This window comes from Triplophysa rosa, linkage group LG2 (assembly GCF_024868665.1).
Source record: "Triplophysa rosa linkage group LG2, Trosa_1v2, whole genome shotgun sequence".
In the NCBI taxonomy this organism is placed as follows: domain Eukaryota; kingdom Metazoa; phylum Chordata; class Actinopteri; order Cypriniformes; family Nemacheilidae; genus Triplophysa; species Triplophysa rosa.
The window spans coordinates 9502956-9519428 of NC_079891.1; the positions used below are offsets into that span (position 1 = coordinate 9502956).

Sequence of the window (16473 nt, forward strand, 5' to 3'; positions counted from 1 at the left end):
TTGCGTTCAAGGGACGAGCGTATCAGTACAAGGTTCTGCCCTTCGGTCTGGCCCTGTCTCCTCGGGTTTTTACCAAACTCGTAGAGGCTGCCTTAGTGCCCCTCAGGGAGCAAGGCGTGCGGATACTCAACTATCTCAATGACTTCCATCAAGAGGGGGGCAGTCGTGGCCTAATAGTTAGAGAGTCGGACTCGTGACCAGAAGGTTGCCAGTTCGATTCCCAGGGCCGGCGGGTAAAGACTGAGGTGCCCTTGAGCAAGGCACCTTACCCCTACTTGCTCCCCGGGTGCTGCAGTGATAGCTGCCCACTGCTCCGGGTGTACGTGTGTTCACTACTCTCTGGATGGGTTAAATGCAGAGGTCACATTTCGGGTATGGGTCACCATATCTGACTAATAGGTCACTTTCACTTTCAAGAGGGTAGGGGACCTCCAGGCATTTTCCGTGTCGCATGGGTGCATAGAATTCGGTCCCGGTAGTTCTCACTTTATCCTGACACCCCGGCCAGGTTATGTGCCCAAGGTTCCCACAACTCCCTTTCGGGACCAAGTGGTGAACCTGCAGGCGCTCCAAAGAGAGGGCTGTCTCCAAACAGAGATTGGCGCACTGGATTGTGGGTGCCATTGCTTTGGCATAGCGGTCCCAAGATCGCCCGTGCCCACTTGCAGTGAGAGACGACTCCACTCACAGTATGGCCTCCTCGTGGGCACTGGCTCAGGGCGCCTCTCTGGCAGACATATGTAGTGCTGCGGGTTGGGCTACGCCCAATACCTTCGCGACGTACCAGACCTTGCGGAGCGGTCTGTTGTAACCAAGTCCAGTACTGGTAGAGTCGCCCCTGCTCAGGTGGACCCCTATACTCGGACTGATTCCCCATACGTAGTGATTCCCCTGCAGGGTCGTCCCATATGTTGAATTCCTCACTCTTGGTTCCCCTGTCGGTGAACTGGTGACCTCCCCTCCGGTGGATTACCCCACCTGGGTTCTGCCCCCCCTACTCGGGCTGGCACATTTTTTTGCATGTGTTCTCCCCACCGGTAAGACCATGTTGGTGTCTCCACATGTAACCTCCCCTTGCAGTAGGATTTGGCCTCCGTAACACACTCTTCAACGAGGAGAGCACTGTTTCCCCAGTGTTCCTTACGGCACCGGGTGGCGTCTCGCTAATAGAGACGAACGCCACCATCCGTGATGGCCGTCGGTACAAGCCTCTCAGGGTATGCTCCTAAGTACTGATCCCACTGGAAGATTACGTCTCGCAGTAGCGCTCACCCGTGACTCGCTAGTCTAGTCAGTGTCGCTCCGCTTGAGGTTGTGATACGGCTCAGCGCCATGGCGTGTAAAGATAAGTCCCCAGTCTGTCTCTCAACACAATGTCGAGAGACCGACTGAAGGAGAACGTCTCGGTTACGACTGTAACCTCTGTTCCCTGATGTAGGGAACGAGATGTTGTGTCTGCCACAACGCTTCGCCGACCCGCTGCAGAGACCGGGAGATGTCTCTCAGGTTCCTCAGCCCAAAGGGTGAGTGAATGGCTGACGCCACCTCCCTTTTATACCCATATGCACAGGGCGGGGACTGGCGTGCATGTGCCATTCACCAAAGCCCATTGGCATTTTAAATTCCTCTCAGAGATGATAGGTTCTCAAGATCAAACCCCAGTCTGTCTCTCAACACAGCGTCTCGTTCCCTCCATCAGGGAATGGAGGTTACAGTCGTAACTGAGACATTAATGTTGTAAGTTTGAAATATGTGTCTTATTGGGTACTGTTTGTATCTTTGTATTATTGTATTGCTTTACATTTTGATCTCCACATTCCTTCACAACATTTATCATTACCACTAATTCAGTTATATTTAATAGCCAACATAATGATTTTAGCTCCAACCCTAATTAAACACACCTGAGAAATCTAACCAAAGTCTTCAAGACTACTTGGAAATGATATGCAGTTGTGTTTGATTAGTGTTGGAGCTAGAATCTGCAGGGGCACTTCAGGGGTGGCTTTGCCTATCCCTGCTTTAGTGTTTACTATAGTAAACAGTAGTAAATTGTAGTGTACTGTAAACTATATGGAACTGGTCAACTCTAGTAAATAATGTAGTATACTTGAATATTTAGCCTGGTAATGTTTAAAAACACATTTAATTACAGTTTACTATAGTAAATACAAAAGTAGTCCTATACAACATAATTTTTTCATGTGGAGCTGAGTGCTTATGGCTGCCACTTTGTCGGTGACAAAAAAGGCAAAGTCTTCAGAGATATTAGCGGAGAAAAATGACAGTTTGATAAGTACTAAGGTCAGCAGGGTGTTTTTATCTTGCGATACCCCGCAAGCCTGTGCCTGGTTTGATGGTCACAAAGAGTCTAAGAAATCCAGTTGCATGTATAACTGATATGCTATGATGTTTCTTTTTAAAGGTATAGGGTAATTTTTGTGTGACTAAGTCTCATTGAACATTATTAAAATAATGACAAAAACAATGTTTCTGACAGATTTTTCTATCTGCCATAAACTCAGTGGTATGAGATTAGGGTTGTCTTCTGTGGGCTGTTGGCTGATTAGGATGTTCAGATAAACACAGCAATGTTTTTGATAGTGCCAAAGAACCACAGGGTGCTAATTAAAAGAGAAAGCTAGGAAAAAATCTACCTTTAAAAAAAAACACTTACATTAGACATGTAATTGATATGTTGAGTAGAATGTGTTTTTTTGTGTGTGTGTTAGTTTTTTTGCACATAATATATAGATTAAATAAGTATATTTTATATGTTTCAATATTAACGCTACAATCATGCAATAAGTTAAAGGAGGTTTAAAAATTCCCCATTTACTTACCCTCATGTTATGACTTTCTTCAGCTGAAAACAAACAACGATTTCAATTAAATACTTTAATTATATGCTTTTTGGCATTAACAATTTCCTGTTCAATCCTGTTTATTTCCTGTAAAAAAGTTTGTGTTCTGATAAATAAATTAAGTAATATACATCTGGATCGCCATGAGGGTAAGTAAATGATAGGAAAAGGTTAATTTTAGGAAAACGTTTCCTATAATTTTCCTATAAATGTATTTTTCTATTGTTGATAATTGTGTATGTACTATATAAAAGGTTTTGTTCTTCTTGATGACAACAGTGGTTTTTGATATTGATGGGATGTCTTTGCTAGCTGCATGCATTTTCAGCCTGTTGGAAGCCAAAATGCCATGACTCTAAGAATGAGAGCATTGAGGAGAAAGCATGTATATATGTACAGGGTTCTCTGCCCCAAATCATCAGTTCTGTAGAGGTTATTTACTTCCTAGTTGGGGTTAGTCAAATTTCTTTTTAACCCTGTGTTTCATCTGATAACCAGTGGGGCAGCAACAGTCCTTTACAACTGCATACCTGCTGCCCGTGCTCTTGCTGCTGGCTTAAAACTACTGTAAACCATTCTGTTAACTTTCTCCACATTTAGCTACAAAGACATAAACAACCATAAAAACGTGATTTTCAGCAAAGGGGGACCTTTAGATAAGCAGCTTGACTTAAAAAAAGGTGCTAAACAATGCCATAGGAGAACCTATGTTGTATTCCTGTTAAATTAGCATTTTTAGAGGTTTTTGCCTACAAATCGATATTTCAGAGTGGGCAGATTGTGGTATTTAGTGGGTTTTGAGGCTAAATTATTTAAGTAATGTATACTATGTGTGAAGAGCATTCACTCAACATTGTGATCTCATTTTTGACAGAGGTGGCGTCTAGAGGGTTATTATATAACTCTTCATATACTACATAATACTTTTTTTTTGTAACATTTTTGGCAGTTTTACTTGTACTAACATTGTAATATGTTAAGTGGGTAATAAAACATAAGCGTTGAATATGATGTTAATATCATCATCAATAATACACAAAATTCTGCTCAATGAATCTCCACGGTGACTTTTATAATTATTTTATAACTTTATAGGGTTATGTGGGTCTTTTGGATGAATTTAAGGAGTTCTGGTCTTGGTCTTGACCGTGTCCCACCTTGGTTATTTTTAGGTCGTCTTGTTGACTACAACACCCGAGGCCACGTTCACACTGTCGATTTTTAGGATTGACAACCATATTGATGCTTCTGCCATCTACTGGTGAACAGTTAAACTGTAACAACTGGGTTGATGGGTGATGTGACAGACAACTAGTTGTCCAATGCGGTTCTGTTCACACAGCAGGGCTTGTCCATAAATGTGGTTGTGAGTGCCGAAAATGTACAGGTGTTCAGTTATAGAATGCTGTTGTCACTCCCATAAATAACCCAACTGCGTGTGAACACAACAATATTACAGTGATACTTTACCCAACAATGAAAATTTTCTCATCATTTACTTACCCTCAGATGGTTCCAAATCTGTATAAATGTCTTTGTTCTGAGGAACACACAGAAAGATATTTTGGAGAATGCCAGATCTCATTCCCATTTACTGCCATAGTAGAGAAAATAAATACTATGGGAGTCAGTGAGGCATGAGATCTGACATTCTTCCAGATATCTTTCTGTGTTTATGGAAGAACAAATACATTTATACAGGTTTGGAACAATCTGAGGATGAGTAAATGATGGCAGCATTTTCATTTTTTGGTGAAGTATACCTTTAAAGGCGGGGTGTCCGATTTCTCTTAGCTGTTGTTGATGTTCAAATCACCAAAACAAACACACCCCTACCCCCATCTTTCGCTTTCGTCAGCGCTCGGCTCGGCTAATGTCCGTCCTGTGCACTGTGCACCTTACTGCTGATTGGCTACAAGGTTGTTTTGATACTCGGCCCGACTCAATTGTCTAAAGCGTAATTCGGAAATCGGTTACCCCGCCTTTAAGGACTCAAATACAGGACTGACAACTGTATTCTGGTGCTGTGTGAACGTGGCCTAGTATTGTTTTATTAAGAGCCTTTATCATCCACATAACCTTTATGTTGCACAAAATGTTCTTTGTCGTGGAAAAGGTTATAAAAGATAACAAAGCAACGGTTCTTTTAAAAACAAAGAAAATGGTTCTTCTATGGCATTGCTGGTTAGAACCCTTTTAGAACCTTTATTTTTAAGTGTTCTTTACTGGAAAAGCCACACTACAGTATGTTTAAAACATCTAAGCTGCTTACTATTGACGCTATTGAAAACAAAACAAAACATCTAACCTGCTTACTACTGACACTATTGAAAAAAATACATTTGAGATACTTTCCTATTCAGATTATATGTTGCTGGGGCTTATATTGGTTATCACAGAGACAATTGGAACTTTTTTGGTAGACCTTTTCAGTTACATCTGTCAGGCATTTTGTGTGATATTACGAAGAATGGCTTACAGCAGTTTTAGTTGTCTTGCACCTAATATATTGATTTTTTTTATTTCCCATTTTCTTTACACTAAGTCAGTTGGGTTTGCTCACACCTGTTTCCCTTACTTTATCCCCTCATGGAGTACATCTTCTCGGGGGTTACCTGTGTGCAGGGCTGTTTTAGAGGGGCGCAGTGGGGGGCCTGTATCAGTGTGCCTCTCTCTGTGTCCCTTCAGGTTACGGACTGGTGGTTCAGGAGGAACTAGTGTCACCGGCCTCAATGCAGTACAGTCTGCCTTCACCATTGGGCAATGACCCATACTGGCAGGAGGTATCAAGCATGGATTGTGCACCCATCGCCACCACTGAAGAAGACACTCTAATGGATATGTCAGGAGTACAGATTTGTCCCTCAGGCAATAGTCATTCTGTTGTAGCTGTGGAGGACTCTTCGCTGGAATGCAGCAATGCTGATGACTCGGAGGTACTTCTGAACAGAAGCCCAGACCACTCCAGGAGTGAGACACCTGGTGGAAATGGACCTTTGGGGCTTTCTGGTCAGGAAGCATTAAGTGATTCCAATGAGTTTCTTGAGGATCTATCTATTGGGGCAGACTTGAATTACAGTGGTGCAGGACTGAGTGGAGGGGTCAACATCAATGTTCTGGAAAGAGGTCACGGGTTGGAGAGGATGGAAGGGGCTGTAGGTGACAAAGTCAACAACATTAAAGACAATTCCAGTGGAGGGTTGCAAGAAGGAGCAGAAGTAGTCAGCACAAGCTTAGAAGGTAGCATATCTCTCATTTCAGGTCAGCAGCAAATGTTTCCCCGAGTGAGTGACTCCCCTGTGCTAAGAAGACGAACAGATCTTACTGATGACAGGTGAGTTTCTTATTATGCTCAGATTAAATTTTTTTACCAATAGAGACTCAGCTGATACGTATTTCTTAAAGGGGTCAAATGACACGGCTAAAATGAATACTATCGTTTGTTTTAGATGTAATGCAATGTGTATACACGATTTAAGGTTCAAAAATGCTGTATTTTCAACATACCGTGCATGTTTGTATCTCCTCTTTGCCCCGCCTCTCTGAAATGTGCGGATTTTTAGCAAAGGTCATCGCTCTGAAAAGCGAGGTGGGCTATGATTGGCCAGTTAACCAGTGCGTAATGATTGGTTGAATACTGCAAGCATGTGATTGAAATGTAACGCCTCTTACCATATTTGGAACATCAGATTCCAAAGCAATTGTACTGACTCGTACGCCCACCTTATACATTTGGGCGGTCTTAGTCAACGCATACCACGATCTGACGTGGATTTGTGGGGGCGTGGTTACACAAGGCGTTTCAGGCAGTTCTGGGTGAGCATTTGCTTTTAGAAAGAATGCATCTTTTGTTCCGACACTTTCATTTTTGCAATTTTACGTGTCTAATACATGCATGGGCAACTTATAACAAACCAATGACACAGAAAAACACATGTTCGCGCCATGTGGCCCCTTTAAAAAAGATCTTTGATTAGTATTTTTTATATTTTCAATGCCGTTCATCTATGTCTGTTAGCTTTGAGACCTATATTCTGGATTATTCCTTTACAAAAAAGAAATGTGCTATTAGTATTATTCTTTATACTTTCAATCCACTTTTTATGTACTTCTCAAAAATATACTCTTTAGGCTACTCATAAAGGGTACCTCCGCCAAAGAATGACAATTCTGTCATCAATTACGCATCCTTAAGTCAGTCCAGAGCCCTAAGACCTCTCAGACCATTCATCTTCGGAACACAAATTAAGATTCTAGAGCTTTCTGACACCCCCAATGACAGCAACACAATGTACAATCAAAGCGCAGAAAGTAAGTAAAGACAAATAAAAATAGTCCATATGACTCCATGTTATGAAGCGACGAGTGTACTTTTTGTGCACAATAAAACTAAAATAATGACCTTATTCAACAATTTCAGTATCCAACTCGCGTTGGATATGTGTGGTGCAGACGTAGAACGCTAGCTCCTGTGTCTACTCAACACACATGTGGTGAAGGCCGGCTCCTTCGTCAGCTTCACAGCACATGCATCATGATTGTGGCTCCGGCGTAAACGGAGGTGAAAGGGTTGTGGAACGACTTAAAGCGATAATTCAGAGGAAGAACAAAATTACCCCATGTTTTACTCACCCTAAAGGCATCCTAGATGTATATGTGACTTTATAAACTGTAATGTCCAACTTCCATTATCCAGGGGGCCACGTGTGCAGGAGAGGGTGGCATTCCAGCAAATGACACAGGTATGCTGTAAGTTCCGGTGATCAACGCGACGGCTCAGAGGAGACAGCAAAACAAAACCAGAACTTACGACATGCCTGCATCATTTGCCAGAACGCCACAAACATGTGCACGTGCTGCCGAAGTTAGATTTATTTAAATACTTAAAGATTCACTAGGTTTTTTGGTGTATTGATGTAATTTCAAATGAAAAACCCTTCTAAAATAACCAGTAGCATTTAGTTTAGGGTACATGGAAAGACATTGCATGGACAGAATGTTTTTGTACTTCACATAAATTGTAAACCATTGAGAAATGTTTTTCATTATTGTGCTTTTTATCATAAAAAAACAAAACTTCCCTGTTAACTAGCATGTGGCAACACGTTCTCACTCCCGACTCAACACACCGCATGTTGACGTTCAGGCAGCTCCCCACTGCATCGCTTTTCAACATGCAGTGCAGGTGTGATTTTAGGGTGAGTGGATAACGTCTTGGTTACGTATGTAACCTCAGTTCCCTGATGGAGTGAATGAGACCGCTCCGCCCGCCTCCCACCTCGGGAGATCTTGGGATTGGTATGCCAAAGTGATGGCGTCCACGATCCAGTGCGCCAATCTCTGTTTGGAGACAGCTCTCCCCTTCTGCTGTCCTCCAAAACAGACAAAGAGCTGCTCAGAGCTTCTGAAGCTCTGCGTGCGGTCCAAGTAGAGGCGCGTACTGGACACAACAAGGTAGGGGTTGGGTCGTTCTCCCCAGCGGGGAGCGCCTGCAAGTTGACCACCTGGTCCCTGAAGGGAGTGGTGGGAACTTTGGGCACGTAGCCAGGCCGGGGTCTCAGCACCACGTGGGAGTCACCCGGCCCGAACTCTAGGCACTCGTTGGGCACAGAGAGTGCATGCATATCCCCTACCCTCTTGATGGAAGTGAGCGCCACTAGGAGAACAGTCTTCATCGTGAGGTGAGGTAGAGCGGCTTCTCCTAGGTGCTCAAACGGGGCCCTTCCCAGGCCCTCAAGGACCACATTAAGGTTCCAAGAGGGTACGAGGTGAATCCTCCTCGTGCCCCTCAGGAACCTGATGACCAGGTCATGCTGTCCGAGAGACTTACCTGCCACAAGTGTGAGATGTGCAGCGATGGCGGCAACAAAAACCTTGATCGTGGAGGGAGAGAGGTTGCTCTCTAACTTTTCCTGAAGGAAGGACAGCACGACACAGATCGCACAATTCTGTGGGTCTTCCCTGTGGGAAGAGGAGAGGAGGAAGAGAAGAGGTGCTACTTGTAGGCGTACAGTCGTCTAGTGGCTGGGGCTCTTGCCTGAGTGTTCGTGCTCACAACTGCGGGAGGCAGGTCACTCAAGATCTCCTCGTCCCATCCAGGAGCCAGACGTGGAGGTTCCAGAGGTCTGGTCTCGGGTGCCAGACCGTGCCCTTCCCCTGAGAAAGAAGGTCCTTCATCAGGGGAATCAGCCAGGGGGGAGTTGTCGTCAGAAGCGTCAGCTCTGAGAACCAAGTCTGGTTGGGCCAATAGGGCGCAACTAACAGAACTTGGTGTTCCTCTTCCCTGACCTTGCACAGGACCTGTGTCCGGCGAGTTGCGACATCTGCCATGAGCTCGTACCACCCTGCGGTTTATATACGCCACGGCAGCCGTGCTGTCCGAGTGGAGCAGCACATGCTTGCCCTGAATGAGAGGAAGGAACCTCCTCAGGGCAAGCCAAGCAGCCAGCAACTCCAGGCAATTGATATGCCACTGCAGGCGGGGGCCTGTCCAACTGCATGCCCATTGCACACAGCACCCCAGCCAAGCAGGGAGGTGTCTATTGTCACCATGATGTGCCTCGAGACCTGCCCAATTGGGACTCCAGCCCGGAGAAAGGACATGTCTGTCCAAGGGGCTAGGGTGCGACGGCAGCGAGACGTGATGGGAATACTCCTCGTGCCGATGTGCCACGCTCTCCAGGGAACTCGACTCTGAAGCGGTCTCATATGCATCAACCCGAGCGGCACGACTGCCGTCGAGAATGCCATGTGCCCCAGGACTGCGAATTAACCCAACTGCGTGTGAACACAACCATATTAAAGGGATGCTTCACCCAAAAATGAAAATTCTGTTCTCCAACATGTCTGTTCCAACATGACACGCCACATGTTGACGTTCATGCAGCTGCCCTCGGTGCCACTTTTTATCACCTGTCAGTACAACTGCTTAGGAACATGATGTTCCGAATATGGTAAGAGGCGTTACATTTCCGTCACAAGCTTGCAGTATTCGACCAATCACTACACACGGGTTAACTGGCCAATCATAGCATACCTCGCTTTTCAGATTGATGAGCTTTGTAAAAAAATCACCCCTTTAACTGCCTGAATAGTGCCATGTAAACACAATTATCCTGGCTTTTAAACTAAAAATCAAACCCCAACATGTCGTCGTTGCAAAATTATACCCCAATATATAATTTCATAATGACTGTATAATGTCAAATTTGCCTGGCCATCGCTTCCCTGTGTTGATGCTAATAGTTTTTCATGGAAAGCAACGGAGTACCCTGCTCACAGAAAAATGATGCCAAAGATGTACTCTGCGTGTTGAAAAGCGTCGCTGAGAGGCGTTGTCCAAACATCAATATGTGACGAGTCGGGAGTGAGAATGTGTTGCATGTTTTTACAGGTCTTGGTCAAACTAATAATGTAGCAATGTTGATGTATAATTCAGCAGTCAATGCAATGTGTGTGTTCCAGCGACCCAATAATTTTACCTTGAAAGTGTAATTCTGTCCTTTCATCCATGATTCTATATGTTATTGGCTATAGAAATACAAAGCATGAGCCATTCTGTATGATCCTCCCTATTTTGTAGTTATTGGGAATTGTTAACACAGGACAAAAAAATGACTCATCCAACCATTTTAAGTGAAAATAAAAAATGTCATTTTTTTCTAAACTAATCTGAGTTTATTTCCTAGATATTTTTCACTATACCCATACAATAACTAACAAGGAGGCTTTTTATTAATTTTATCAATTTTACTACTTTTAATTCTTACCACTTTAAATGTTGTCATATTTCTCAGGTTAGGTGGCGGGTCCCTCTTGTCTTACCTCCAGGATCAGGAGGTTCCTGGTTGGCACTTGGCCCCAGAACCAACTCCGAACAGGATGGGGTCTTCACACTGCAATCCTAGACAAGCCATAGAATCTGTGATATCATCAGTACGAGCTGCAGTGGATTGCGATTCTAAACAGTCTCACCTAGCCAGGAAATCCTTAATTGAACCGGTGCGGGACACAGGGCATTCTGAGATCATTCACATGCATTATCAGGGAACACAACTGTTTGAAAAAGGACTAGGCTTCCCAAGCAGAACAGCTCGAGGCTGGGAGGACATGCATCTAAGAGAACAGGTAAGAACATGGGATTTAGGAAAACAGTTGAAACTTGATGTGACAAATTAATTCCATTCTATTCATATATCATCTCACATCACATATTCAGCTGTAAAAAATGTTCACAAATCCCCCCAGATTTTACTTGGGTCATTCAAAAAAAAAAACGTATTATTTTTAAAATAACAATCTGTCTATTTGATCACAGAAAAATGTTGCATGCAATTATGCAGGCAATGAACTATGATTGTATGTTTATAACAGAGGCTGGGTGGATTTATGATGTTTGACTGACTGTTTGAGGATTCAATGGAGTTTCACGGTTTATTCACAAGCTCTTTTATATGTTCATTAACATTTGCAAAACCCACAAACAGGCATAAAAACATTCGCAAAACCAGTCATTTTCTTCAACAAGGGGGGTGATCTCCCCTCACATCCCCCCTCAAATCGAGCCCTGATTGTCACTCCCTTCAAGCATAGACTGGCACAAGTGGTTTCCGTACTACTGGTTTATTTGATGGCTTTTCCCCCAAATCATCGTGAAAACTAAACAATGAATATAAACCACATTAACTTAATATAAACTTAAACATACATTAACAAACAGACATACTTTTAAGAACTTCAAACACAAAATACAAGCAAAGCAAATATAAAGCGAAAATACCTTGTTGGCTGCATGCTATATGAAAGAAATGGTCTTGAATATGCCTTAATGTCACGTTCAAATCCCTTGCACAAAGAGACTCCATTGAAGCATTACACGCTTAATGTTCCTGTTTGCCACTGGGTTGCTTACATGAACTGAGAACCTTGCTGACAATCAGCAATTAAATACAACCGTCGATATTTCAAAATAAAAGTCCTAAACCAAATAAAACAAATTCACAAAATATAAATGTAACTTATTTTCTTCGTAACAAAAATAATAGAAAAAGTAACCAACTTGTATACGTAATACAGTGGCTTGCAAAAGTATTCATCCCCCTTCATTTTATTCACATTTTGTTATGCTGCTGCCTTATTTGAAACTACTTTAAATGATTTTTTTTACATTAATCTACACTCCATGCACAATAATGACAAAACAAAAAACTGATTTTTGACAGCTTTGCAAATTTATTAAAAATAAAAAACAAAAATAAGTACATTGCATAAGTATTCATACCCTCAACTCAGAAAATGGTTATAGCGCCTTTACAGACTCAAATCTTTTTCGGTATGATGTGAAACTTTACACATCTGCATTTGGCAATTATCTGTCATTCTTCTCCTCAGATCTTTTCAAACTCTGTCAGGTTGGATGGAGATCATCAGTTCAGTAGACAGACATTTTCAGGTTTCTACAGAGATGTTCAGTTGGGTTCAAGCACTAGCTGGGCCACTCAAGGACATAGACAGAGTTGTCCACTCTTGCATTGTTTTAGTTGTGTGCTTAGGATCATTGTCATTGTTGGAGAATGAACCTTCTGCCCTGTCCGAGGTTCTGAATGTTCTGGGCTAGGTTTTCATGATCATTATCATGATCATTATCTCCGTATTTTGTGCACAGTCCCTGAAGCTGAAAAACACCCCCACATCATGAAGTGAAGTTAGTCAGATATGGTGACCCATTTAACCCATCCAGAGTTGGTGAACACACGCACAGCAAGTCGTGAACACACATACACCTGGAGCAGTGGGCAGCTATCACTGCAGCGCCCGGGGAGCAAGTAGGGGTAAGGTGCCTTGCTCAAGGGCACCTCAGTCGTTACCTGCCGGCTCTGGGAATCGAACCGGCAACCTTCTGGTCACGAGACCGACTCTCTAACCATTAGTGCAGTGCTTGTTTTTCTCCAGACATGATGCATGAATCTGAGATTCATCAGGCCAGAATATCTTGTTTCTGACAGTTTGAAAGATTCGTTGAAGTACATTTTTGCATATTTCAAGTTTCCATGCGTCTTCACTGAGCAAAGGCTTGAGTCTGGCCACTAAGCCATAAAGCCCAGATTGGTGGAGTGTTGCAGTGATGTTTGTCCTTCTGTATGTTTCTCCCATCTCCATATATGATCATGGAGCTCAACCAGAGTAATCATCAGCTTCTTGGTCACCGCTCTAACCAAGACCCTTCTCCATCGATGGCTCAGTTTGGACAGGAGGTAAGCTCAAGTAAGAGATCTGGTGGTTCCAAACCTCTTTCATTGAGGATAAATGGAGGCTACATGCTTCTGTGAACCTTCAATACAGCAGATTTTTTTCAGAAGTCTTCCCCAGATCTGTGCCTTGATACAATCCTGTCTCAAAGCTCTACTGGCAGTTCTTTTGACCCCATGTCTTGGTTTTTACTTTGATATGCATTTTCAGCTGTTGCACCTTTTATAGAGAGGTATGTGCCGCTCCAAATCATACTTATTCAATTGAATTTGGCACAGGTTAACTCCACTCGAAGTGTATAAACATCAACAAGCAAAACTAATGCTTCTGAGCTAAATTTCAAGTGTCCCAGAAAAGGGTATGAATACTTATGCAATGTACTTATTTTTGTTTTTATTTTTAATAAATTTGCAAAGCTGTCAAAAATCAGTTTTTTGTTTTGTCATTATTGTGCATGGAGTGTAGATCGAGTCTAGAATTAATTAGCCAAATACTGTACTCTACGCCACCTCTTTCGAAGATAAAGATCTTCTCTTGTAAATTGTCCAGGTGGAGGTAGAATGACTGTAGACTTCATTGTAAGAATGTAGTTCGGAGTTAACGCTTCAGGTCCAGATGGATAATTAAAATGTTCAGTGGTGAGTGGTCTGTTGTTAACAATGGCCATAACCTCATACAAGAATGTCCTTAGAGAGGTACTGTCAAGCCTCTGTGCTGACTGGTCAAGAATAGCAGAAAGAACACTTATGGTTCTTATTTGCCTCTCCCAGACACCTCCCATATGACTTGCTGCTGGAGGGTTCATTAGAAATTCACATCCTAGAGCCTTAACTCTTTCTAAATCCATTCCTTTCATGAGTTCTGCAAACTCTCTTCTTGCTCCAACAAAATTGCTTCCTTGGTCACATCTCAACTGACGAACATTTCCTCTTATTCCAATGAATGCTCTTAAAGCATTAATAAATGAATCAGTGGTCATATCATGAATCATCTCTATGTGTATGGCCCTTGAACATAGACAGGTAAGTAAAAGACCATATCTCTTGAGCTCCTTTCTTCCATCTTTGATATATATTGGACCAAAGCAGTCAATACCAGCATAAGTGAATGGTGGAGTTGTTTCTATTCCATCTTGTGGCAAGTCACCCATTCTTTGTTCTTCTGCAGGCCTTCTATACTTTCTGCACTTAACACATTTAAAGATGTGTGATGAAACCACGCCGCTACATCCCAAAATCCACAATCCATTAGCTCGCAGTTCATTCATTGTCATGCCATGTCCTTGATGATGTACCTTTTCGTGAAAGTGCTTAGTAAGTAAAACTGATATGTGGCTATTCTTCGGAAGTATAGCTGGATGCTTGACGTATGGGTGCAACGTAGCTTGACTTAGGCGTCCTCCAACCCTCAGGATACCTTCTTTGTCTAAGAATAGATTTAACTTGTAAAGCCTGTTCTTTTTGGTGTTGACAACTTTAGCTTCAAACTCTTTATCTCATCTGAGAATGATTCCTGTTGAACCAGCTTGATGATAAAAAGTTCTGCTTCTGTCCTTTCTTCCAGGCTTGTACTTTCTTTGTTTGGTTGCTTCACTTTGAATTCTTTGATTTTACTTTTCAGTCTAGCAATTGCCTTTACAAGTCTTGACCAATCAAAGAATTTCTGTAGGTGATCCAATAATGATCTGCTCTCCTTTGCGGCAGTGTTACACACAAGAGCCTTGCAAATTTCAGGATCATCTTCCTTAATTTCTCCCAACATGCATTCTCTTTCAGGTAGTTCTGTTTTCCAAAGAAACTTTGGTCCTGTAAACCTATTTGAGGTTTTAAGTTGCTCTGCTGTCAAACCTCGAGAGGCATGATCAGCTGGATTGTTCTCAGAGTCAACATAAGTCCATTGTTCAGGTTTTGTACTGGATCTGATTCTCTGAACACGATTGGCTACGAACACATGAAATTGTTTAGTGTCATTGTTTATGTAGCCAAGAACGACTGTAGAATTTGTCCAAAAGAACTCCTTTAGATCTTGAATTTCTAGCTCATTCCGAAGCATGTCACTTGTTTGCACTGCAACAACTGCTGCTGTGAGTTCTAGCCTTGGTATAGTTGTAACTTTGGTTGGTGAAACTCTTGCTTTTCCCATTACTAAACAGCAATGAACTGTATTAGACTTGTTAATTGCTCGCAGGTAACTACATTCACCATACCCAGTGACACTTGCGTCCGCAAAATGATGGAGCTCATACATTGTGGCGTCGCCGAAATTTGAAGGTAAGAAGTCTCTCTTAATCTCCAACAAATGGTGCCATAAACCCTAGGGGGTCATACACAGAGGCCACGGTAGAAAGCACACCCTTTCTTGTTAGAGGATTGGGTTTTACTTGAACTCTGAATTTAAAAGAGTCAGATGTAATGCACCACTCTACTCCAAGAGCTCTTTCCATCTGAGGTAAACTCAAAGCCATATCCCGATCTTTGACTGTGGCACGTTCTTTTTCTGGGATGGTTGACATCACTCTCTCACTGTTAGAAACAAACTTGTGGAGTCTTAACCTGCCAGTGAAGCAAAAGTCTCTTGATTCTTTGATATGCTGATGGCTTCTGTCTCAGTTTGAACGCTTATTAGACCATCATCTACATAGAAATTTCTTTGAATGAAGCGTATGGTGTCTTCACTATACTGGCCACACCCTTGAGTTGCCAAATGTTTCAGACCAAAGTTAGAACAACCAGGAGACGAGGCACCTCCAAACAAGTGAACTCCCATTCTGTAAACTGATGGTGTGATCTCCAAATTTCCATTCTCCCACCACAGAAATCGCAAGTAATCTTGATCCTCTTTCACATGAAACTGTTGGAACATTCTATCGATGTCACACATGATTGCAATGGGACCCTTTCTGAAACGGCATAGGACCCCTACCAATGCATTGGTTAGGTCAGGACCTGTGAGCAGATGGTCGTTGAGGGATGTGTTCTGAAACTTGGCAGAACAGTCAAATACGACACGTATTTTCCCTGGTTTCCGTGGATGATGGGGTCTATGATGTGGAATAAACCAAACTGGACTACGATCAATCTCGTCTTCAGGAACCTTCTCTGCATCACCACGTAAAATGATGTCTTCCATGAATTTTGCATAGTCCTCATAGTACCGCTGATCTTTCTGGAATCTCTTTTCAAGACCTTTCAGACGATGTACTGCACATATCTGATTAAAAAAAAAATTTGGTTTTTCTCTTTTTGAATGGTAATGGCATTTCATAATGACCATTACACTTTTGTATGGTATTTTCTCTCAAAATCGACAAGAACTTGAGATCTTCTTAAGACACAGGATCAGTTTTTCCAGCTCTTTCGGA

The 16473-nt window shown here is 42.6% G+C and overlaps 1 protein-coding gene across 1 annotated transcript in view; it reads left to right on the forward strand.

The window, feature by feature from the left end:
- Positions 1 to 16473, forward strand: part of ank1a (ankyrin 1, erythrocytic a) — a 371228-nt gene that overhangs the window by 291906 nt on the left and 62849 nt on the right. Inside the window, exons 39-40 of the mRNA XM_057351699.1 lie at positions 5553 to 6198; positions 10661 to 10991. Of these exons, the coding sequence (XP_057207682.1) occupies positions 5553 to 6198; positions 10661 to 10991 (977 nt within the window). The remainder of the gene's footprint in view (positions 1 to 5552; positions 6199 to 10660; positions 10992 to 16473) is intronic.